Source organism: Gobio gobio, assembly GCF_949357685.1.
Source record: "Gobio gobio genome assembly, chromosome: 5".
Lineage (NCBI taxonomy): Eukaryota > Metazoa > Chordata > Actinopteri > Cypriniformes > Gobionidae > Gobio > Gobio gobio.
The window spans coordinates 40,654,386-40,679,977 of NC_137101.1; the positions used below are offsets into that span (position 1 = coordinate 40,654,386).

A 25,592-nucleotide genomic window follows, 5' to 3' on the forward strand; every position below is an offset into this window, starting at 1 on the left:
TGACAGGTCAGACAGCCAATCAGCACGCCACCTGTTAAAGTGACAGTGCAAGAGACAGAAAGGAACCTCACAGAAAACAGGAAAAAAAATTAAAAATACTCCAAACGTCCCTGGGGACGTAACACCAAGCAACAATGATTCCGGAATGAATCTGCGTTTTGAACGATTGAATGAAGGACTCACACATTAAGACTTGTGTGTATGCATCATCTTTTGTCAATTTCTTAAATTAAAATAGAAAATTTGTTTTGAAATGTTAATTTAAACAATAAATTCAGTTAGAACAATAAGACCCAATCAGACTGTGAATAATCGAATGAAATCAGTACCAAAAGATCTATTATTTTCATATTTAAACTTTGCATACCTTTTTATTTAAAATATCAAACTTTTAAAGTTAAATGTTTACATATTTCTAAATTAAAAAAATTCATACAACATTTACCCATGAGCTGCATAAAACAGTCTATGTAAATGTGTCTAAACACTACTCAGATGGAGCTTCTGTGCCACTTCTGCAGTGCAAAGATGTTTTTTTTTTTTAATTCTGGTTTCTTTTGATTGATAACTGTCTTTATTGTTCTAACTGAATTTGTTTAAATTAACATTTAAAAACGAATTTTCTTTTTTAATTCAAGAAATTGACAAAAGACGATGTATACATTTAATGGGGGCCATGCATCAATGTCACTTTTCCGCCGTTACATGCCCCTTCAGCGGGACTGAGTGGCAGAAGAGCTGCTGCATGACTGGATTTAATAGCGTAAAACGCGAGTAAAGCAAACGATCAGTTTAAACTAAAGGTTGGACTCGATATAGTGTTCCTTACAACTTACCAAAGATTCAGTGATCCATGGATATTGACATGGATGGGTCTATGTATTGAAGCGTGTATGTGGCCATTTGTCAAGAATGGAAAACAGATGTTTTATTCAAATTGTGTACAGAAACCGTATAAAACTGTAGTTTAAAATTAATGCTTATATTTATGGGGAGTTCATGGAGTCCCCTGTCATTTATTAATGTTCTCCATTTGAAAACATTAGACAACTTGCCTGTTGTTAATATGCTGTTGTTATAAATAAAAAGATGCAACAGCAGTAATGTTTTTTTTTAATTATTATTATTCAGGCAGGTTAGAACGTTTTATGCATTTCTAATTTTTTAGAATAATTTTTACATGCTATATTAATTACCTTTTTGTTTACCTTATAAAAGATTTTATTTAGACACTTTAGTGACAGTGCACTGTAATTTTTTTTACACTCTTTGAGGGTTTTGTTTTTTATGCATGGAGGGAGTGAAATAGCAAAAATGACCGTATTTAAAAAGTGTTTAATAAAACAGTTTGTTCTGTTCAGTGCTGTTGTTATGATTGTCAAACACAGAAATAAAACATATAAATATCGGTTCTATATATTTGTTATCGGGCACATAAACATGCAAATAATTGGTATCGGTATCAGTTATGAAAAATCAATATCGGTCGACCTCTAATTAAGGCCCTATCCCAATTCTATTTTATACCCCTTCGCCCACCCCTACACTAATATTTTTCTTTAGGAGCAGAGTCAAAAATTTAGGAGCACTTTCATATATAAAAGTTCATTGTGATATAAGAATATCCTGTAAGTTTCGGAGCTAAAAACTTCCTTGTTAGTCAAAGAAAAGCTTTTATTGACACCAGGCCCAGAAAACAAGAGATCTCAGAATATGTCAACCCCTCAAGCCCGCCCACCGACTCGTGGAGCTAAACGGGTCGCTACCGAGCAATAATCATGCCGGTTCCAGCTTATGTGCGTAAGACATTGCGCGTTTGTTCGCTTCATTTCACCGCGGAATTGATTGTAAACATGATACAGGTCGAGACTGGATTTGCAGACATATTAAGACTAAAACACAATGCTGTGCCTCCAATATTGGATCCGACAGGAATGGTGCGACACACTTATGTGAGTAAAACATGTTTTTATATGTGTTAGTATTGCATTGTTACAGATCGTTTGATATCTATTGATTACATACCTTAGCACGCTGTCACAGGCTCCTTTATTTGAGGTGTTATTGGTTAATTCGTGATCAGACTCTGACTTGTAACGTTATGGGCCAAGGCTCGCAAAGTAATTCTAGTGCTTGAAGTTTTTTCAGGTAACTTTGGTCTATTATAAGATTTGGGTCATATCGCCCACCCCTACCGGCTTGTATTATTTTAGTTAAATTGAACCACACAATCAATTTATTTATTTTTCTACTAGGGCTGCACGATTAATCGAAATTGAACCATAATCGTAATTTGGGTTATGTGCGAAGATGAAGGCGCAAAGGCTGCACATTTTTATAAAAATAAATAAATGCCCAGTGTGTGTGAAGAGCGGCTCTGTGATCAGTAGTAAACGTTGCTCCGTCTGAAAGCACTGCAAGTTTGAGTCGCTTATAAACGTGTGTTTGAAAAAACAACACGCGTCAAACATCTTCATAAACTAGTAATGTGAAGTGTTCATAAACCTGTTGTCCAGCATAATATGTTTAATAACAGGTTTTAACTCACTTCATATAGTCAGTCGAGCTGATGTGGCTTCTTATTAGTGCTAGGCGGTATACCGGTTCATACCGAATACCGGTATTTATTTATTTTATGATATGAATTTTGATGATACCGCAATACCGGTATATGTCGCTTAAACAACGTTCGGAACGCGGCGCAGCGCGTCATTGTTTGAGAGGGGACCCATTTCATTGATGCACTGTAGTAAGAGCAGTCAGAGCACAGTTGAGATCGCATTACAGCACAGCCTGGCTGAATCCTATACTCTCATTCACTATTCCCTACGTTATCACTTTATTTGAAGGAGTGAATGAAAACGTGCGTGAAGTCGGACAACCGTTGTGTGTACATCGGCTGTACACTCGTTATTGCGGTGCAATGGGATAGAATGAGTGGACTCAATAACGTCCACTAAGGTTTCGGACACCACTACAAAGCGCTGTGCCCTCCAAATAATGCTATATTTGAGGTTATGGGAGCGATGTCGGATTCAGCCCTTGATTATTGTTGAGAATTCAAACTACACGCGGCGCGCGAGAGAGAGCGGTTTCTGCACGGAGCGCTGCGATGAGTTTAACAACGCTCAACAGTCACCACATGGATCATATAGCACTGATATAGACCGGAGTGAGCACGTTTACATTTTTTATGGACATATTTCATAAACTCTAGTGCTCTAGAACCAGAAGCGTGTATGCGCGCATATTTCATCACGTCTTATTAAAATGAAATGTATGCACTGATTACACTGATAACCTATGTCTGATCACGAACGCGCTGACACGATGGATTATTCAAAAGACAATGATGTAAGTTAATAAATAAACTGACAATTCAAAGAAGAATGGGCCAAAAAGTAACTGCTTTATTCTTTCTGTGTTAAACTGATGTGTGTCATTCGTTCAGAGAGTCCTCTTAAATGTAGGCTATTGCAAATATCTGCGTTTCTCCTCGTTTTGGCAGTTTGTTGTTATATAGGATTAGATTTTTAAAATGCTTAAGGTGCCCTCAACTCAACTTTTAATATTCAGGTGTCTGTAAGTATGATTCTGAGCGTGTTGCCGTTCTGTGTTTTATTGGTTGTTGTCTCTCCACAGCATCATTTTGTAAACCTGTAGACCTATTAACTCTAGTGTGGAATTTTTCTACAATATTCACTCGTCATGACAGTAAAACAGGGTATTCTAGTCAATCTCCTGCAGTATTTCCTCTCTCAATCAGTAGAAAATGTGATTAACACCTTGTCAAGCATAGGGGAAAAAATACCGTCATATACCGTGAAACCGATATAATTTAGAAAAATACAGTGATATACATTTTTGGTCATACCGCCCAGCACTACTTCTTATCACAGAATGTCAATCAGCACTGCTTTATTATCATGAAAATACCAGAGAAGGCATGAAGAACTCAAATAAACCATATCTTGTCGCAGATGTATTATCTTCATGTTTATTATTAATCAGTCAAAGCGTTTCTATCTTCATTTTATTCAGCCTACAGCGCAAACTTCACTTTAGGGATTTCCCATAGGGAAGGGATTTCCTGAAAACGAATGATTACTTCTTCTGAGGTAAATGTGGGGTTTCTGCTTGAGGGCGCCCTCTGGCTTCCAGTATCAACTATACATTTATTTAGAAGTATTTCTTCTTATTATTTTCTACCCAAAAGTTTGACAATCCATACGTTTTTCTTCAATGTACAGGAGTTTTAATCCCCACAGTGGATGCATAAGAGGCTCATATTACATAGACTTTAAGAAATTGATATCACAGATATTTATTATATATTTTTTACAATAAATCCTTAGACCTTTCTAATGATTTTTAGTCATAGGCTGTCTGCATATTAATGGGTAACCCATATTTTTTTTTTTGTAAAATAAGTTTTCTAGTCAAATATAATTATAATTATTATTATACTGTTATATTTATTCTTAAATCCTATTTTACATTTTTAATTATGAAAATGTTATTGTATTAGTAATTTTTCTTATTTTTATTAAGCAATAATAATAATCATAATTAATATTAGCAATATTAATATGTAAACACAAAATTGTTATATACACACTTTTCATTTGTGAAAATGAAAAAATAATAATAACCGCATTTTAAATTGCAATCGCAATTTTAACCAGAATAATCGCGATTAGATATTTTCCCCAAAATCGTGCAGCCCTATTTTCTACCACAACTTGTTAGAGTCTATGATGGAATATGAGGTCCCGCCAACTTCTACTGATGAGCATTGCTCCGACAAGAGGCTGAGAACGCCTCACAGCTTGTTGATCTTAACGACCCCAGCAACTGGTCTGTGCATCTAGATGACAAGACAGTGGCTTTACTCATGGAAAAGGGTCCAGTCACGGTGTGTAACTTTAATTTCCCCTCAAATCAAGACGAAATACACTTTTCTGATGACTTCTATGTAAGAAAGTTACCCATTGGTGAAAAAGCTCATAAAGACTGGCTTGTCTATTTGAAGAAAAGAGATTCTGTATTTTGCTTTTGTTGTAAATTGTTTAACAACTGTTCAATCAGCCTCAGACCAAACTTGCTAACAAGGGAATTAATGATTGGAGACATTTGGCTGCTGTGTTGAAACAACACGAAACATCCCGTGATCATATCACAAGTGCTGCAAAATGGAGACTAAACTGAGATTAGAGACAATGACATCTATAGACTATGCACATCAAAGAGAGATAAACCGAGAACAGGCCCACTGGCAGAGCGTTTTGACACGAATTATGGCAGGGTGCAGTATTAGTCTGAGGATAATTTGGCATTTCGAGGAACCAATGCAAAGCTATACGAAGAAAACCATGGCAACTTTTTAGGGTTAATAGAGGTGCTCGCCAAATTTGATCCCGCTATGCAAGAACATGTCAGACGTATAAGAAATAAGGAAACTCATGCACATTATCTAGGGCCTCACACCAGATATGAGCCACCTAGAGCAAATGTCACTGAATCTCCATTTTGTCAATATGACATCATTAGACGTGACTGTAGAAGAAGACTTCATTGATTTTATCCCCATAAATGGCCAAACTGGAAAGGGACTATCAAATGCACTCCTGGCCGAACTAGAGGCCCTTGGACTGCACATAAATGACTGTGGGGGCCAAGGATACGATAATGGGGCAAACATGAAAGGACAAAACCAGGGAGTCCAAGCCCACATTCTTCACCTCAATCCCCGGGCTTATTTCATGCCATGCGGTTGCCACAACCATAATTTAACACTGGGAGATATGGCAAGATGTTGTTCAAAAGTAATGTCATTCTTTGGTATTGTACAAAGGCTTTATACGATATTTTCAGGCTCTCCTAAACTGTGGGAAATACTTATAGGTCCCATGGCATGGCATTTTTCTATTATTTTATACTGTTTCCTGAGGTACTTGTATTGTTAGTATGATTTTTACATCATAAAATGTCATAATTTAGAAATAAAAGGCATTTTTTCAATACTGATGTTTGCCCTGTGGTTGAATGCCCTGTTTCAAGGGGCGTGTCTGCTGCGAGACTTCAGTAAAAACGCCCACTGTTGTGATTGGCTGACATCTTTGCATTTGAAATGAGTATCAGATCTTGTAGCGGAGGGGGCGTGGTTTAACAAGGTCTACCAGGCACGAGCTGCTGCCAGAGAGACGGATTGAGTTCACTTCTCATCAGTTCTCTCAGCACTTCTCAGTTCAGTGAACTGTTGTAGTTACTAGCTTATACTTCAGGTTATTCGTTTATTTCTAGTCGGAGGGACTGTCACTCATGTCAGAAAGTTAGTAACTTTAGTAAATGATGGATCAGCGCTAATTCGAGACATGAACCGTTTAGAAAGATTTAGTCCGATTTGGTGAACTGGTTCGACCAGTTCACTTAAAAGAACTGGTTCAAAAGAATGATTCGTTCGCGAACCAAACATCACGGACCAGAGACGGCGGGATTGCAAACAAAGTTATATATAGTAATTACTGAGTTGTGAGAGCGCTGTCAGCGCAAGTTTATTTTGTTTGTATCTGAGAGTTCTGAATAAACACGAGTCCCAGTCACACCGAGTCCGTCTTCATCCTTATTACCAACTTTGTAACACACGCAATGTACCATTACAGCTGTCGAGATGAACGAGTTACGAGTAAGTGTTGATTATAGCATAATTTTTAGATATTTTCCTATCATATGAAAAGCGTCAGTGATGCGCATTGAGTACACAGCGCAAACAAATACACAACAGCAGTAATTGAATGTAATCCAGTTTATTGTGGGGAAAGCTGGCTAGCCTAGCCCGGAGACCCTCACGCTTACCCCCCTTCTGCTTAATCTCATGCCGTGTATGGCACCTCCGCTGTGGGCGAGATGCAGTACTGGGGGTCGGGGATGTTGAAGACCGACCGGCCCGAGCTTCGGCGTGCGTGAGGTTTATCTCTAAAGATGTGGCTCTGCCGATGTTGAGCAGAAACTCACGACTGTATGCACATTTTAGAACAGATAGACGTGACGAGGACGTACAAAAACACTGACTCACAAGATAGAAAACACGAAAACACCGTTCTGTCGGGAGAGAGAGAAGCTGCAGCGTGTGCATGAACATTACAGTTCTGTGTGAACTTGAATAATTAGCTACACATCAGAAATCACTGATCACAGATAAGAAGGAACTGAAAAAAGACTTCTGTTTTCATTTGTACATCCAAACACTGAGAAACTGCCAGCTAGACATGTGCCGGTAAACGGTAATACGATATACCGCAATAATGAACATGCACAATATTGTTATCGTGGGCACTTCAAAATACCGTGAATAATTATTTATTACGAATTATTCAGATTTTTAGAATGAATTTTAAGAATACTTTACCCATCAACCGTTTAAAATGAACAACACGTCAAAGAGGAACGCGCACTGATGTAAATAGACCGTTCATGAGCGAGCACATGGCGGAATGAGGAGACTCGCTGAAGTGCACATTCATTCTTCGACAGCAGAGGGCGCTGACGGAACACCAGAAATGCAGCCGGTTCCTCAGTAATCACAACCTAATACATAATACTTAAAGACTTAAGGCTATTCATTTTCAAACTGGCATTTTATATTTTAATCTGGACTAAATTACATGCCCTAGATATTGTTTGAATATGTTCTGACTGTTGTTCAATCACACACTTTACAAGGCTCCAGTATTTAACATTAGTTCCTTCATTAACAAACTTACAATGAAAAATACTTCTAAAGCATGTATTAATCTTAGTTAAATGTACATTTCAGCATACCTATTGTTCTTTATAATTCTTTTGCACTTTAATCTGTTTTAAATATTTGTTTACTTTATACATTTTTGTGTATTGCTTTATTGTATTTAAATGTTTGGTTCTTTTGTTATAAGAAAGTGATTTAACCTGTTATAGTATGACAACACTTTTTTTGCAACTTATTTCAATATCGTGATAATACTGTATACCGTGATAAAAGCTTCAGCAATTAATCGCAACATGAAAATTTGATACCGGCACATGCCTACTGCCAGCATTCACTCGTTCACAAGCCATGATCTCTCGAGGACAATTATAGCGCTCACATGGGCGTGCCAAAGTCTCTGGGAGGAGGAAAGGGAGGTAACCGTTCCTGTTATGATGTCATAACAGGAAAATTCAAGATCAGCTCGTCTGAGCTGTCATTTTCTCAAAGGCAGAGAGACAGCCAGAACTCAGTTTACATCGATCGAAATTTCTAGCCACTTGGGGACAATATTCAGGCTAGGGGAACTCATATTAATGTTGAAAATTTCATACCATGGGACCTTTAAAAGCTGCAGTCCGTAACTGTTAGCGCTCTAGCGGTTAATATACAGAACTGCATTCGTCTTGCGGAAGAACATTGCAGCCGGAGCTACTTCTCTCTGTTTATCTCTATGGCAAGTCACGCAGGAACTGTGCTCCTCCGTAGCGGTTCCTACCAGACCGGTCTGAAATAGTCCCTATATAAACACTTATTATAAGAGTACCATAATGATTCAGGGTAAGACAAAAACACTGTTTGGAAAATGGATTTATGTTGTACATTCTCATTATATAATTTCTGTAAATCTTGAACACAAACTAAAGTTACGGACAGCAGCTTTAATCCCCTCGATCAACTCGTTTTTTTTCTTATTAGTGCCAAAGAGACTCAAATAACGTTTTTTTTTTTTTTTTTATCATTCAGGCAAGTGTTATACATCCTTATAATCTGTTAAATTGCTTTTTTTTTTTTTTTACAGACACAAAAAAAACCAGATTGTTGTGCTTTTTGCAAAATTAAGAAAACAAATATCTCTGCAGCCTCTCTGTCAAAGACGTTCATTCAGATAGTCTTCAGAAAAGGAACTCTAGCTTAGTGAATACTTGTCCCACAAACATGAGACATATGTCTAAGGAAACATTGAAACGTCAGGTTTTAAATAGTGTAAATCAAATCGAAAAAAAATATTGTGTTTATGTAATCTGTTTGAAAAAAGAGAGATGTCAGCCGTTTGCGAGTGTCTCATTATCCGCTAATGCGACCACGTCCACGGAGCGTGCGATCTTTAGAGTTTAAAATACTGACCATACATCAACGCCCACATAAACACATCAAGTGTAGTGCTATACTTCAGCTAGATCGTTTTGAGACACGTTGAGGAATAATCCTGGAATAATTTACATTATGGTGGAGGAAATGGTTAAGGAGACACAGAGCAAGGATCGTGTTCTGCAAAGAGAGTTTGAGGTACATAAATAATTTTGCAATGTGCTGCTGCTGCGGCTAGACAAGCAAATGTTTGTGCTTTGTTTCTGTTTGATATAATTGTAAATATATCTATTAAAATACTGATATTCTGGTCTTTAACTCCTCCCCAAACCTCCCACTGCCCTGTATCTTGCGCTCTCATTGGCTGTCCGTCATCACCGATGCATTTTTCAGTCAGAACACATTTCACACAGCAGGATTTTGACTCGGCGACAGGTCCAGATATTTAGCATGCCAAATATCTCGCGGGCGTCGGCGACTCATCTGTGATTCTCTCAGATCGCGTCTTTGATAATTCACACTGCGTGATTGACACTCACATGCACTAGCACCTATTTGCCTATGATTTCAGGCATTTGTCTGCGATTTCGCAAAACCTGTCGCCGAGTCAAAATCGGGGCTAAAATCAGGCAGTGTGAACTTGGCATACGTTTATTCTGTTAGCATCTGTGAATATTAAACACAAAAAGACAGTTAAAATATGAATCCTGTTGCAACATAAAATGTACATCATAGATGCAAGACTGTTTAGACAAGATTTAATAGGCCGGTTTGGGAAAGATTATGAAGTGTTTATTGTAAAATAGCCTAGTGTCACATCAATAAAGCTTTTATTCGCAAATGTCTGCTCAGATGCTATAAATATAGTACCAGTCAAAAGTATTTTGCTTCATATTGTTTAACTATTTTGTTTTGTAGAAAGCCTTTCTTTAAAGTGAATTTCGTTTTGTATAAATTGTATGTTAATTTTAATCAATGTTTTAGATATATTTGCTGCTTATTTAATAAGAAGCAAATATAGCAGACAATAGCCTGAGCTGGCAGTCATGCATTGCATGCATGTCTCATAAATTAACTGAAACTCAAAATTATATTTATTTGAGTATTGTGTGTATCTGATCGTTTACAAAATCAAATGATTCTGAAAATTTTGCCGTTGAAATGACTGGGAAAAAAGTATTGATTTGAACTTTGAAATCATAATTGTATTGCATTTATGTTGTTTTAAATCACAAATATTTTGCTTATAACATTCATCATTACCAATTATTTAGCTATTTGTATTTATTGAATACTGAATTGTGTTCAGTGTCACAATATTACTGTTTTTTTTTAGCATGAGACTTCTTTAAAAAAAAAATAGTACACTGAGAAAAATGCTCTCTTAGTATTTTTGTCCTGTTTCTAGTCTAAATATCTAAGATGCATTTACTCTATGATTTAAGATTTTTTTTTGATTTTTGGACTGGAAACAAAAAATACTAAAAAAGAAGAGCATTTTTTTGCAGTGTAGTCAAATCTTTTGATCATTTAAAATATAATAGTAATGTAATGTTCATTTTTTTAATAGTATTGTAATGTTCATTTTTTGACCACATTCTAAATAAATTACTAAATAAATTACAATAAAAAATATATTTATTTTGTCCTGTTGCTCTCAGACACATACCTGAAGCTCATTCATTATGCAGTTATTGGTTCTTTTGTTCTCTCAGGTGTGACACTTTATTATTCATGGATCATTCACGCCTCCTCGCATATGGCCATTGTAAAGAAAAAATGTCTTACAAAATGTAAATCAATATATTATTTTATGTGAATGAGTAGGCTCAATGATTCTCACATCAGTTTGAAGCAAAAAAACTCAAGGTAACAACACCCATTAGTCAAAAGTCTTGTGGACACATATCTATTAAGGCTAGGGTTGGGTACCGAAATCCGGTTCCAATATGGCACCGGTACTTATATAACCGGTATGTACCGGACCGAATCAGAACGCAGATTTCGGTTCCTCATTTCGGTGCCAAAATTCAAACGTGCTTTCGGGTGCTTTGGCTGGCACCGAGCCAGAGACAGACGCTCAGCGCTGGTCACATCACAACTCATGACAACTATTCAGTGTTTTCAACGACATCATGTTTATTCCAGGTTTCAGACATTTAAATGCTCATAAGTAGGCTACTAGCAAAAAACACACACTGATGTCTATGAAAGCGGCAATGACAATCCTTTCAGGCGGTTATAATTTGACTAACGTTACATGTTTTATTCACATCAGATACATGCACATTATATAGTAGCTATATCGTTTACTCTATTCTTCTTCCAGTTCACTGGTCACTCACTTTCATGTATTTTGTAAGACGAGAATGAACTCAAGTGTTGTAAATCCGACAGATCCGATTCTGAGGTGCAAACTAACATGGCGCCGCCCATTGCGCTTTATAGATCAACTAACACACATTGACTCACACATTTGAACATCAGATAGTTCGTGACACAGTTAAGAAGTTTGTGAATATTTTGAATAAAAAGAAAAAACGAAATAAACCCGATACAGCTGAGCTGTCAGCGCTATTGCGGCTGCTGTGTCATGTGAGAAACATGACGCGTCGTCATGGAAACATTAAGGCGATGCGTTCTAAAATATTTAGCCAGAGAAAATGATCATATTTCAAAATAAAGCTGAAGCTCGAAGCTGGTTAGTAGCAGACCGAGAATACAGACTAGGCTAACTGCTGTTATTACTGTAACTGTTATTTAGAGTTATATTAGGCTTGTTGTAGTTGGGTTAGGTGGCTATTAGGTTTTACTGTGAATTTGTAAATAAGTCAATTATAATTTGTAAATAAGTCAATTGTGTTTTGTATTTATTTATATTCATACATTTAAGTATACATTAAACTTTTAATAAATGGTTCAATTTAAATAAATAAATAAAAAGCCATTTAATGTTATCCACCTCGTTTTGTGGCCATTTAAAAAAAAAAAAAAAGTATCGGTTTAGGCACCGGAACCGTTTTAAAAGTATCGGATTGGCACCGGAATCGAAAAAAAACCAAACGATACCCAACCCTAATTAAGGCCTTAATACATTTTTGTTTTTGTTTTTCAAAAACCACGCATTAACATTTTTCTCTCAAAAATACAAGCATGTACAAACATGTTGCTCAGATATTATGGTAGTCCAGTTTGTGCTGAATACAGTGTAATGACACTTTTGCCATTAATGTGTTTATAAGCAACTGAAAAAAGCACAAATGTCAGAGCATTTCAAAACTTCTAAAGGGCCCCAAAACAGCTCAGACTTCTAGGGGTTAAAGTGAAAGTCCCATCTCTCACTGTTAAACCTCTGTCTGAAACAAGGTGGGAATATCACGTAGAGAGCGTAAGAGCAATACGCTATCAAACAAGTGATATTAGGGATTCTTTGCTTGAAGTGGCAGAGGACTGTAAAAGTTAAAAGTGAAGTTAAAGTGTAAAAGTTAAAAGTGAAACCATGTCGCTGGCAACTGAAATCCAAAGCTTTGAATTCCTTATGTCTATGGTCATATGGTATGATATTCTGTTTTCCGTGAACACCGTCAGTAAGACACTCCAGTCGAAGGACATGCAGCTGGATGTCAAAATCCACTGCAATACAGATTGCTACTAGCCTGACGTCGTCATACTCAATTCTAGTCAGAATTTGAGTCTGATACTGCTCCATTGGGCTGTGATTATGGGCCGTGTTTCAACCGAACCAGGAAAGACATCAATTGGATAGACCTACATCCAATCAGAGCAACGGAGCTACGCATAACGTTAGTTGTCAAATGTCAACAGAACTCAACTGCACTGTGTTGCCAAGTCCGCGGGTTTTTCCATGTCCGCTTGTTGAAGCGACCCCAATTATGTGATATACAGACCGAGGAATGCGAATTTTAGCTGCCAGCCCTGCCAAAATAACACATATTTTACCCCCCAAATGCCATTTTTTTCCGGAGAACCCCCTCGTAAAGCTATTGGGCTTGTTTTTGGCTAGTTTTGAGTAGCAATTGGGTGGGTTTTGTTGTAAAAACTTGGCAACCCTGTCTGCCCGCACGATGGAATAAGTAACGTTAGAAGAAAAAGATGAGTGTAAACGATCTTTGCCGGTGTTGTAAAAAAAGAATTTAAGGATACACAGAGTACTTACCAACACGATCATCATTTCTGAGAGAAATAGTAAAGGTGAATGCCTATAAGAACAAGTTCTCCGTTTAGGATTAGAACAAATTCAACCCAAGCGCCTTTGATGACGTGGATGATTACGTTACTGTTTATTATCTGTCCATCATCGTCTAAAGCCCACCCTGACAATTTAATTGGTCCGAACAGTTTCTGTTTGGGCATAATTACTCCTCTACGGATCAAGTCCAGACCAAACTGCCCGAGCTCAAATGTTGTGGGCGGGTCTAAGTTCGGCTGGCATCCAGGCTAGATTGATACTGATATTGACATTGAACCTGTATTTAAAGCAATACGACGAGTGAAATGCAAACGGGATGAAAATCAAAATGAATATACCCCAGACCCAGAGCAAGCATATATGTAACAGACTACTTTTTTGTGATTAGTAGATCAGGCTCTCACTGCTCTCCATACCCATTTTAAACAAATGCAGGAGTTTGGCAACATGTTCTGATTTCTTTTTGACCTGACCAAACTGTGTGAAATGGAGGAAACTGAACTGCAAAGACTGTGCACAAGACTGAATGATGCTCTGAGTGCGTCCAAATCTCAGGATATAAATGCAGTGGACTTTTCCACGAGTTGAGGATACTTCGAGAGATTATTCCAAAGGGAGTAACTACAGCACTTCAAACACTTTGGTTTATCAGAAGGATTGAGGGAAACTTTCCCAACTGTGAAATTGCACTCAGGATCCTACTGACTATCCCACGATAACGGTGGCATCAAGTGAGTGAAGCTTTTCGAAATTTAAATTAATTAAAAACTATTTGAGCACAACCATGTCGCAGGAAAGACTATGTGGTCTTGTCCTTTTATCAATTAAAAAGGATATTGCGTCCAAGCTGGATTACAATGATTTTATTGCTGAGTTTGCAGCAAAAAAGGCAAGGAAAGTGTCTTTCACCTAATTCATTCATATGGAGAGTCGGACTGTATGAAGAGTTCATCTCATGAATTATTGTTTTTAGTTAAATGTGTTCAACCAAATCTAAACTTTCCAAGTTTTTTTTTTTTTGTAAATCTATAATTTTCCTGTATAAATGTCAACCAGTTCAAAATGTATTCAGCCTGCAGCTGCAGAAATTATTGACATAAATATATAAGCCTAATGTATATACTTTGTCTCTATGTGTGTAAATATTCATCTGAAATTTTTTTTTTCATAAAATCTGAATGAAATCGGCTATAGCCTTTAGCCCTGAATGATTCAATTGTAATATGTCTGTCATTCATTGTCATTGTCTGTCATTGTTCAACATGTCAAAATAAAGTGACAGCTGAACTGATGTAAAGCCAATGGTGTTTAAGTTCACTTTTTGTCTTTTGAAAAACTATAATGGTCATAGCTGATAGTATAGCCAATGTTTTTGTCTGAGCTATGAATAAAAAATAAATAATAATAGGCAATAATTCATATTATAGTGTAGAATGAGTAAATCTGTTTGTTAGAATGACTAAAAAGTTTTAGTCTAGTCTGCCTCAGCGGTCTAACAGCGCTCGTCACTGTCAGAATGAGTGAGATCAAATCAAAGAAGGCGGGTATTACTGTCACAACGCAATGAGAGTTCGTGGAGAGATGCAAGTACTGTATGATTAGAAATGTTCAGCGACCAACAGTAATAGACTATCTAGTGATCCAAACTACTCAACTTTTGAATTGAAATTGCGATCACGATTCATGTAAATAATAAATGAATGTGATAAGAAATGTTTGCGTTTTCACTATTAGATGAATAAGGGTTAATGTTTGCATATTTTAATATAACGTATTTTGCATCCTGCATGTCAGTGAGCATAATATCCTATCACACACATCAAAATTGTATACAGAGTTTTACTCAGTCCATTTTAAATTCTAATGGCAGCATCTGAAATGGGTCAAACCACTTTTAATTTGTCGATCAGATGCGCAAAAGTTGGGTTTCGTTACTATAGCAATACCCGCACACATGCGCACAAATCAATTGCAGAGGGCCTCGCACGTCAACTTCGCACAAGGGCCTCACACCCCCCTTGCGACGGCCCTGCCCGGGGCTATGTGTTTTTCAGACGGGCTACCAAAACGTATCACCGGCCTGCTGACGGGCTTATCTTAAATAGTGAAATAACATTCCTTTCTTGCGTGTGCGAGTGTGTGTGTACACGGTTCACGGTTATATTCACTGATCGGGCGGGCCAAGTAATAAAAAAGAACATTCCAATTAGGGATGCACCGGATCCAGGGTTCGGATTCAGCCAAATATTGGGCTTTTTGATGGGGTTCGGTTTCTGCCAAACCTTAGAATTTTTTTCCACCAAACCGAACCCTATACGCTTGCACTATGCGCACTCCACTGGTCGAACGTAATGACGCCGCCGTTGATTACGAGAAGGTGTTTACTAGGTGGACCGTTTGGGTGCAGTAGGCTGTGAGAAAGTGAAAATGGAACTCGTGAACAGAAAACGTGTTGTTTGGCAGTACTCTCAGTCAAAAGAAGGCAATTCAAGTCGAGCTACATGTTCAATTTGCAATGCCGGTTTATCTCGTGGTGGCAAGGACCCTAAACAATAGCCGCTGTTAAAACATTTGCGTATTAAACATCCGAAAAATACAAGTTGTGTTAACTCGTTAATTTCCGCCCTTGTTTATGATAATCCAAATGTAGTATTTCCAGTTAATTTGGCTGCAAAGAAACATCAGCAGCGTGAGACGGTCTGGTAAGTGCGCATGGCTGTGTCACATCTGTTTCATCTTGTGCACAATCTTTGAAGTGTTGTCCATCGCACACGTTTTTTGCACTTGCTCTGCTGACTGAAGCAAAAGGCTTGTTGGACTTGAAGCAGCGCTACACAGACCAATCAGTGTATGACATTAAAGTACCGTGAAAGCAATTAGAGAGCAGACCGCTCCCTATGCGTTTGAATAGCTTTCACGGTACTTTGATGTCATACACCTGCGCTGCTTCAAGTCCAACAAGCCTATTGTTTTTTTTTACTGAAAGCATGAATCGGAGTAGGAAACGTAATTGTTGTTCAGTGTAGATGCATTTTGGGAGCTATAGGCCTCCTTTTTATTCCAATCATATTCTATTCATGAGAATCACCAGTCAGGTCACTCGCACTGCAGATCTTAACTAATCTTGACTAATCAATGTATCACTTATTATTGTAAAACTGTGGTAAAACATAGATGCTTGGGGTTTAAATCTTTAACTACACCACAAAAATGCCAACAAACGGATGCTTTTATCATCTCGCTATTTTCCAGTTTTTCTTTCTGATTCGTTTTCTGATAAAACTTCCATTTGTTGGTGATATTATGGGTTTGTGTGACGTTGTTTCAGAGAGGCGTGTTATGGCCGGGTTTTAGAGAAGCTTCTACGGAGCTTCTAGCCTGAGTGCTACAGGTTAGTCCAGCGCGGCCCCTTAAAAGCCCTGGCTCGCACTGGCCCGAGTGTCTTTTCTGTTAAACGAATGCTCAAATGTCCTCAGAGCTCTCATCTTCAGAGTCCTCAGTAAGTATACTCAGAGTATCAGTAAGGAAGTTAAGTTTTTCTAGTATGGCCAGATATTTTTTTTTTTATCTTCACTATTGCTTCAATGCAAACTAACAAGCGCGCCATTGTTGCGTAGTGACTTGTATGTTCAAGTAAGCCAGATATGCACAGATTTTGCGCAATATGCTGTATTTAATATATCATGATGACTCACGAGCTGTGCATTTGCACTAAATCTGCACTAAAAGTGAGTAAACAAAATAAAGTAACCTGCCAAATTGGCTAGTGATTTGACAGTGTTACCTTCCACAATTCATTTTAACCCGCATTTGGTGGGTGTTAATTTCAAAACCTGATAAACACTATCCTACACAATAGTTAACATGAACTAACAATACTCTTAAAGCATTTTTACATTTTGGCTTGTGTAAATTTCTTCATAAAAATATTCTACATATTTGCATATAACATATTCATTTTAATAATCCTATGAATTCACTTAAAAAATGCAGCATCGAATCGAATCGTTCTGAATTGCAAAAATCGTTCTTGAATTGAATCGAAAACCTATGAATCGTGAACCGAAACTATTTGCTGTCTACCCAAAGATTCACAGCCCTATTAACTATAGATTTGTTGTCTAGAAGTTATTTTTCTCATCTCAAAAAGTCATAATAACACGTTAACATACCTGAAGATAAATAGTAGTAAATATTCATTGAATAAAAAACAAACAAACGAAAAAACACATGTAGCTCCAGACTAGCATATGAGAGCAGTGACACCTGTGCCACCAAACTCTACAGATGGCTGCACCAGCATATCATCTGGTAGCACGGGCAGGAGGAGAGGACAGAAACTAATGTATTTCGCAAGTAAGTTGCATTGTGTATCTAACAATGCAATATTGCACATTCAGGAGGAAAGGCTTAGGGTGTTCCATTTAACACTAGAACTACCATAATTCTATAACTAATAGAATAGCCATAGTAGTCATTCTGACCATTGACACTCTATTATTTCTATTATCTCTATTATTTTTCAATACATTTTGACTTTTGGATTTTACAACGCTCTGGAGTTATAGGAAATTCATCGATGATTCACAAATTCACCCATTTTTCATATGTTTATATGTTTTATTTAGTGTTAGTTACTAGGTTGCCAATACCACAATCATCCACTTGAACAACTTGATGGAAACATCCTTAAATTGCATGTTTTATTTATTTTTTGCCAACTTTGTAGAGATTAGTTTCACAATTGGATGGATTCAATTCAGCAGAAACAGTGGATTAGGCACATAGCTCCTTCAGGTTTGTTTGATTGGGTTTGAAGCTGAGCTCTACAAGACTGTAGCTCTCCAGGAGCAGGGATTGAGAACCCTGTCATAAACCAAGGAATGGAATGATACTGACATTTCAAATGCAAAAAGGTTTTTTTGTAAAAAATAAAATAAAAATGCTGAACTACCAAATTTGCCAATGCCAAATAATTTAGAAAACATCACACATGAAACATGTCAAAATCATAATTTCAGAAGGTCTGGTTCATAGGGTTGTCATAGACTACCATTGGGGAGGAATAATAAGAATAAAAACAACTGGTACAAAGGGAATTACAGCACCATCTGTGCTTGGCCCCTAATAAACACAAAATAATAATCAAAAATTATATTTAGGGAAAACAATTAGACTACATTTTATTTGATGGGGGTGATAAGGGGCCTGGATAATGGCCCCAAAAACATTTAGAACCACTGGTCTAAACGTTATGATGTCTGTTGCTTTATGCCATTAAACTGGGTTTAAACAAGTTTTTATCTTTTTTCACCTTAGATCTGATGCCATTGAATAAGGAGAGTCAAGAACTGAAGGATGTAAAGGAAGAGAAACATCATGATTTCATAACTGCAGAAAAATATTTTAGTTGCTCCAAGACTGAAAAGACTTCCTCACAAAAAATTGCTCAAAAGACTGGAACTAGAAGTTATTTCACCTGCTTTCAGTGTGGAAAGAGCTTCAGTCAACATGGAAACCTTGAAGTCCACATGAGAATACACAATGGAGAGAAGCCTTTCTCCTGCCAACAGTGTGGAAAAGGTTTCACCAAAAAAGAAAACCTTAAAAATCACTTGCGAATTCACACTGGAGAGAAGCCTTACACATGCCCTCAGTGTGGAAAGAGTTTCACTGGAAAGGGAAGTCTTAAAGTCCACATGAGAATTCACACAGGAGAAACACCTTATACCTGCCAACAGTGTGGAAAGAGTTTTACACATAAAGCAACAATCAAAGTCCACATGAGAATTCACACTGGAGAGAGCGATTACACATGTCCTGAGTGTGGAAAGAGTTTCAGTCAACATGGAAACCTTAATGTCCACATGAGAATTCACAAAGGAGAGAAGCCTTTTACCTGCCACCAGTGTGGAAAAGGTTTTACTGAAAAAGGAAACCTTAAAAAACACATGAGAATTCACACTGGTGAGAAGCCTTACACATGCCAACAGTGTGGAATGAGCTTTTCACATAAAGCAACAATTAATACCCACATGAGAATTCACACTGGAGAGAAGCCTTATGTATGCTCTCAGTGTGGAAAGAGTTTTACACATCAAGGATCCCTTAATGTCCACACAAAAATTCACACTGGAGAGAAGTTATTCACATGTGATCAGTGTGGAAAGAGCTTCAGACGTAAAGTAGACCTTGATTGCCACATGAGGATTCACTCAAGAGAGAACAGTTTTATATGTCATCAGTGTGGAAGAAGTTTCACAGACAGGAAACATCTTAAGAATCATGTAATAACTCACATTGGAGAGAAGCCTTTTATGTGCCATTACTGTGGAAAGACTCGCTCAAACAAATCAAACCTAAAGACTCACATGAGAGTTCACACTAGAGAGAGTTTCTTCAGTGTGAAAAGAGTTTCACATTTCACAGACCTGAAATGTCATTTGCAAACTCATTCTGGAAAGAAATATCAGTGTGACAGTGTGAAAACAAAGGAAATTAACATCTGAACATTTAGAGTTATCATCCAAGTATTGCCTTAATTTACACGTCTTTCCCTTCACTGCCTCTTCCCTCGTCTCTCCTTTATAATTCACCCAAAATCTATATTGGTTAATATAAACAAGTACTATACAGTATTATACATGTTTGGTATCATTTGAAATGTCTCAGTGCGACTGGTACAAAGGTCTCATTCCCACAGAAGTAAAGCAAAAGGTAACAAAGATTTTAAGAGTTTAGAGATATTTTGTTTATTGTGTGTGGGTGTGTCCACTGCCAATTGATCTTTACCTCCTGTCCTCAATAATGTGTAAATTACAGGTATACAGGGCTTGAATAATGCAAATGCCCATTGTGAACTCATGTTTACATTTGAAAGAGGTTTCTGTCTTGGTCTGGTATTTAAAAAGATGTTGCAGGAGGGTCAGGGTGCGAACCTTTACATCGGTCAGCCCTAACACTGAGTGTCTACTAGACACTCAGTGTTATGTAATTTTCAGAAGTCAGGTATCCATCTTTTACTCTTTACTTCAGAGCATTTGATGTTATGTATGGATTATCTTTGATTATGAAATTGGCATGATACATTTACCTGACTAATAAATTGTTATATTTGATTTATTCTGACTTACTCTGAAATGATTGATTTTAGTGCATTATGATGCATCCTTTGTTACCGCCAATCTGCGACCAGGGTTAAGTACATACTAGATCTCGGATTGCATAGAGCATGGGGCACATCTGGCGAGATTCTAGATTTCTGACTAACTGCTCGACTTTAAGTTGTTATGCAGTCGCATTATAGGGGGCCAGATAAAATACTATTGAGATAATACGGCATTATCTCTGGTTACTGTTTCAACTTTAACTAAGTTGTTATATAGGCAGCTATAGGGGGCTACATGGGTACTTTTTAACAATAGCAAGCATGGGTGGCATTGTTAAATCACTTTCGCCATAACCACTAGTTAATGATCGGACTGGGGACTTTGTGATCATGGGCCTACATAACGGCCGGTGCGAGGACCCTGTGCGACTCAAAGAGCCGAATTAATGATTTTAATAAGAGTAAAGAGTTAAACAGATTAATCAAATGTGTAGTTAAATTGTTATACAAATTACCTAATAACCAATCGGCATTCTAACTTAAATTTGATGTCATGATAAAATGGAGTCAGTTAAAGGTAAATTGGAATTAAATTACTTTGCCCAGCTGAAAAGACTGAACGCGCAGAAACCTTCACCCGCTTATCGGAAACCGAAATGAGCATTCCACTGCATTATTTGTTTAATCTTTAGTGCATAATTAATGCATAATTACTCTCATTTGTCGTTTTGGATGAAAGCGTGTGCTAAATGATTTAATGTAAATGTTGGGGCTCCTCTGCTGACATCTGGAAGCTGGTTCCAGCTGTGGGTTTTGTATTAGCTAAACACAGTCTAACTGTTTATCTATCTGTCTGTCTATCTTTCTAAATAGGCAGGAACAAGTTTTTGAACAATTTTAAAACAATAAATGGTTATCTGCATTTATTATTCAAAAGAATGTTGTCTGGGGCCATACAGGTGCTGGTCATTTAATTAGAATATCATCATAAATTTATTTATTTCACTAATTCCATTCAAAAAGTGAAACTTGTATATTATATTCATTCATTACACACAGACTGATATATTTCAACTGTTTATTTCTTTTAATTTTGATGATTATCACTGACAACTAAGGAAAATCCCAAATTCAGTATCTCAGAAAATTAGAATATTGTGAAAAAGTTCAATATTGAAGACACCTGGTGCCACACTCTAATCAGCCAATTAACTCAAAACACCTGCAAAGGCTTTAAATGGTCTCTCAGTCTAGTGCTGCGTCCCAATTCGCATACTATCCGTACTAAATAGTATTCGAGAATAAGAATTAGTATGTCCCAAATCGTAGTATGTTGAAAAGAGTATTCCAAAGATTCCCGGATGGTCTACTATTTCCGGTCAGAATTCGAAGTGCAGATCGATACGCACTCTAACGGCTGATATTGCCCACAACCCATTGCGAGAACTACAAACGCGGATAAAAAAAGTGTTAAAAAACTACAAACATGACGGTTACGCGAGTCTGACGTCTAAGTAGAGAGGATTAGATAAAGGGACTTGAGTGAGCAATTGTCAGTATTTAACCTGACGAAAAGATATTTCTTCAATGTTAGCCACATTATATTTCACCTGCAGCAGCACTGTGAACTTTTGTAATGATACGTTTGGCCATTAACTTTGCAAACACATGAGAGGAGTCTCTGCATTAAAGACCCACGAATGGCAGACCAACGTGCTACTATATTTCTCTCCGATACGGTAGGAAATTAAATTGAATGTGGAGGATTTTAACTGTAACGATGATTGACAGGGCAGTTTAAACGGTGACGGGACTCACGTAACTAAGCAACAGAGTCCGTTAAAGATGACGAAGTAGTATGTCCCAAAGCTTGCATACTTTTCTGCTACACACTCAAAAGTATGTACTTTTTCTTAACAAAAAGAGTACATACTTTTGGGACGTAGTATAAGTAGGCGAATTGGGAAGCAGCATAGTTCTGTAGGCTACCCAATCATGGGGAAGACTGCTGACTTGACAGTTGTCCAAAAGACAACCATTGACACCTTGCACAAGGAGGGCAAGACACAAAAGGTCATTGCAAAAGAGGCTGGCTGTTCACAGAGCTCTGTGTCCAAGCACATTAACCCTCTGGTGGTCTTCGTTTAGGGGTTGCATTGGTTGTCTTCCCGGTCATAAGTGACCGGACACCTAAAAATTAAAGGTCCCATGGCATGGCATTTTCCTATTATTTTATAATGTTTCCTGAGGTGTACTTATATAGGGGGCGTAGTTTAACGAGGTCTACAAGGCACAAGCCTGCTGCCAGAGAGACGGATGGACCCGAGTTCAGTTCTCAGCACATCTCAGTTCAGTGAACTGATGTAGTTACTAGCATATACTTCAGGTTATTAGTTTATTTCTAGTCTGAGGGGCTGTCTGTCACTCATGTCAGAAAGTTAGTAACTTTAGTAAAATATGAATCAGCGCTGACTGGAGACGCGAACCGTTTAGAACGATTCAGTCCGATTTGGTGAACTGATTCGGTTCACTAAAAAGAACCAGTTCAAAAGAATGATTAGTTCGCGAACCGGACAGCACAGACCAGAGACGGAGCGATTGCTAACAAAGTTATTTATAATAACTACTGAGTTGTGAGAGCTGTCAGGGCAAGTTTATTTTGTTTGTATCTGAGAGTTCTGAATAAACACGAGTCCCAGTCACACCGAGTCCGTCTTCATTATTATTCTACCAACTTTGTAACACATGCAATGTGCCATTACAGGAGATGAACGAGTTACGAGTAAGTGTTGATTATAGCATTATTTTTAGATATTTTCCTATCATATGAAAAGTGTCAGTGACGCGCATTAAGTACACAGCGCAAACAAATACACAACAGCAGTAATCGAATGTAATCCAGTTTATTGTGGGGATAGCTGGCTAGCCCGGATATGCTCACGCTTACCCCCTTCTGCTTAATCTCACGCCGCGTTTGGTGCTTCCGCTGTGGGCCAGATGCAGTACTGGGGGTCGGGGATGTTGAAGGCCGACCGGCCAGTGCAGCCCGAGCTTCGGCGTACGTGAGGTTTATCTCTAAAGAGATGTGACTCTGTCGATGTTGAGCAGAATCTCGCAACTGTATGCACATTTTAGAACAGATAGACGCGACGAGGACGTACAAAAACACTGACTCACAAGATAGAAAACACGAAAACACCGTTCTGTCGGGAGAGAGAGAAGCCGCAGCGTGTGCACGAATAATAAATAATTAGCTACACATAAGAAATCACTGATCACAGATCAGAAGGAACTGAAAAAAGACTTCTGTTTTCATTTGTACATCCAAACACTGAGAAACTGCCAGCATTCACTGGTTCACAAGCCATGATCTCTCGAGCGCTTGCATTGGCGTGCCAAATTCTCTGGCCGGAGGAAAGGGAGGTAACCGTTCCTGTTATGACGCCATAACAGGAAAATTCCAGATCAGCTCGTATGGGGCTGTCATTTTCTCAAAGGCAGAGAAAGACAGCCAGAACTCGGTTTACACCGATCAAAATTTCTAGCCACTCTGGGACAATATTCAGGCTAGGGGAACTCATATTAATGTTGAAAAACCTCATAAAATGAAAATGTCATGCCATGGGACCTTTAAACTTCCTCCACCTCAGTAAAACCAATGCAATTTATTTTTCTTCAATAATATTTTTCTTTTAAATTTTGTATTTTGAGATTTGATGGTATTTTTTAATATTTATGCAATAATTGTTGTCTATTTTTGCCATTGAAAATTATACAACATTTTTTTTTTTACATTTTATTTAAAAAAAATATATATTATTGCAGTATTTCAGGTTAAAAGAGAGACTAGGCCTTCAAAATATATTTTTTGAAGGCAGATTAGCGCCCTCTTTTGGAATTATTTAAGAAATCATGCAACCATGGGTGTATTCACTAGAGGTCTCTATGGAGAATTCCCTAGTTCTGTTTTGAACACATTTAATGATTTTTTTGCTGATGGATTTGAATATATATTTAAAGAATCTCAAAGACTTTTTAAAGTTTTTTTGTGTGTGTTTTTGCAGATTTCCCATTAATTTCCAATGGGGGTCATTTTTGACGAAAGAGCAGAAGTGGGAGTAATTTTTTATGACCACTCAGTATGCTCGAATCATGCCCTCAATTTTTTTGTGTGTTAACATACCTAATGCTGGAAAAGTCACCAAGTTTCATATTTTTCGATGAAGCTGTGATTTAAAAAATTCCAAATGTGGTTCATAGGTTCAGTTTTTCATAGATGTGTATGTGTTTATAAGTGTGCGTGTGAGTGGATGTGTCAATATCACACTCTTGATGTTTTAGAGTGTCACCCCTTTACAGCTGTGTACTTTTTTTCAGCATTGTGGCCGATTTGTAGATTGTACACACAAATATTCTGTGAATTTTTGTGTTTTTGCCGATTTCCCATTAATTTCCTATGGTCGGTCATTTTTGACTGAAGACAATGAACGCTACTTTTTTTTTTTACGACCAATTAGCATGCTCGAATCATGACCCCAATTTTTTGTCACCAAATTTCATATCATTCCGACAAAGCTGTGATTTTTAACATTTCAAAACAGAAAATTTTCCGGTCAGAAATTACCGAAGAGCACCAGAGGGTTAATAGAGAGGTGAAGGGAAGGAAAATATGTGGTAGAAAAAAGTGTACAAGCAATAGGGATAACCGCACCCTGGAGAGGATTGTGAAACAAAACCCATTCAAAAATGTGGGGGAGATTCACAAAGAGTAGACTGCAGCTGGAGTCAGTGCTTCAAGAACCACTACGCACAGATGTATGCAAGACATGGGTTTCAGCTGTCGCATTCCTTGTGTCAAGCCACTCTTGAACAAAAGACAGCGTCAGAAGCGTCTCACCTGGGCTAAAGACAAAGGACTGGACTGCTGCTGAGTGGTCCAAAGTTATGTTCTCTGATGAAAGTAAATTTTGCATTTCCTTTGGAAATCAGAGTCTGGAGGAAGAGAGGAGGCACACAATCCACGTTGCTTGAGGTCCAGTGTAAAGTTTCCACAGTCAGTGATGGTTTGGGGTGCCATATCATCTGCTGGTGTTGGTCCACTGTGTTTTCTGAGGTCCAAGGTCAACGCAGCCGTATACCAGGAAGTTTTAGAGCCCTTCATGCTTCCTGCTGCTGAC

At 37.7% G+C, this 25,592-nt stretch overlaps 2 protein-coding genes across 4 annotated transcripts in view; one reads left to right on the plus strand and one right to left on the minus strand.

Annotated features, from left to right (window-relative positions):
* The window catches only part of LOC307126707 (uncharacterized protein), a 36,606-nt gene extending 16,176 nt beyond the window's left edge, over positions 1–20,430 (plus strand). Inside the window, exons 3-4 of one of the 3 annotated variants that reach the window (XR_013816529.1) lie at positions 18,627–19,978; positions 20,292–20,427. Coding sequence is in view for 2 of the 3 variants with exons in the window: in XM_079817358.1 (XP_079673484.1) it covers positions 18,627–19,816 (1,190 nt within the window). In the remaining variant the exon portion in view is untranslated. Of the gene's footprint in view, positions 1–18,626 lie in introns of all 3 variants that reach the window. The other 2 variants (XM_079817358.1, XM_079817357.1) reach the window with 2 other exon arrangements.
* LOC307126511 (uncharacterized protein) overlaps positions 1–25,592 on the minus strand; it is a 965,522-nt gene that overhangs the window by 713,583 nt on the left and 226,347 nt on the right. The gene's annotated exons all lie outside the window — the stretch shown is intronic.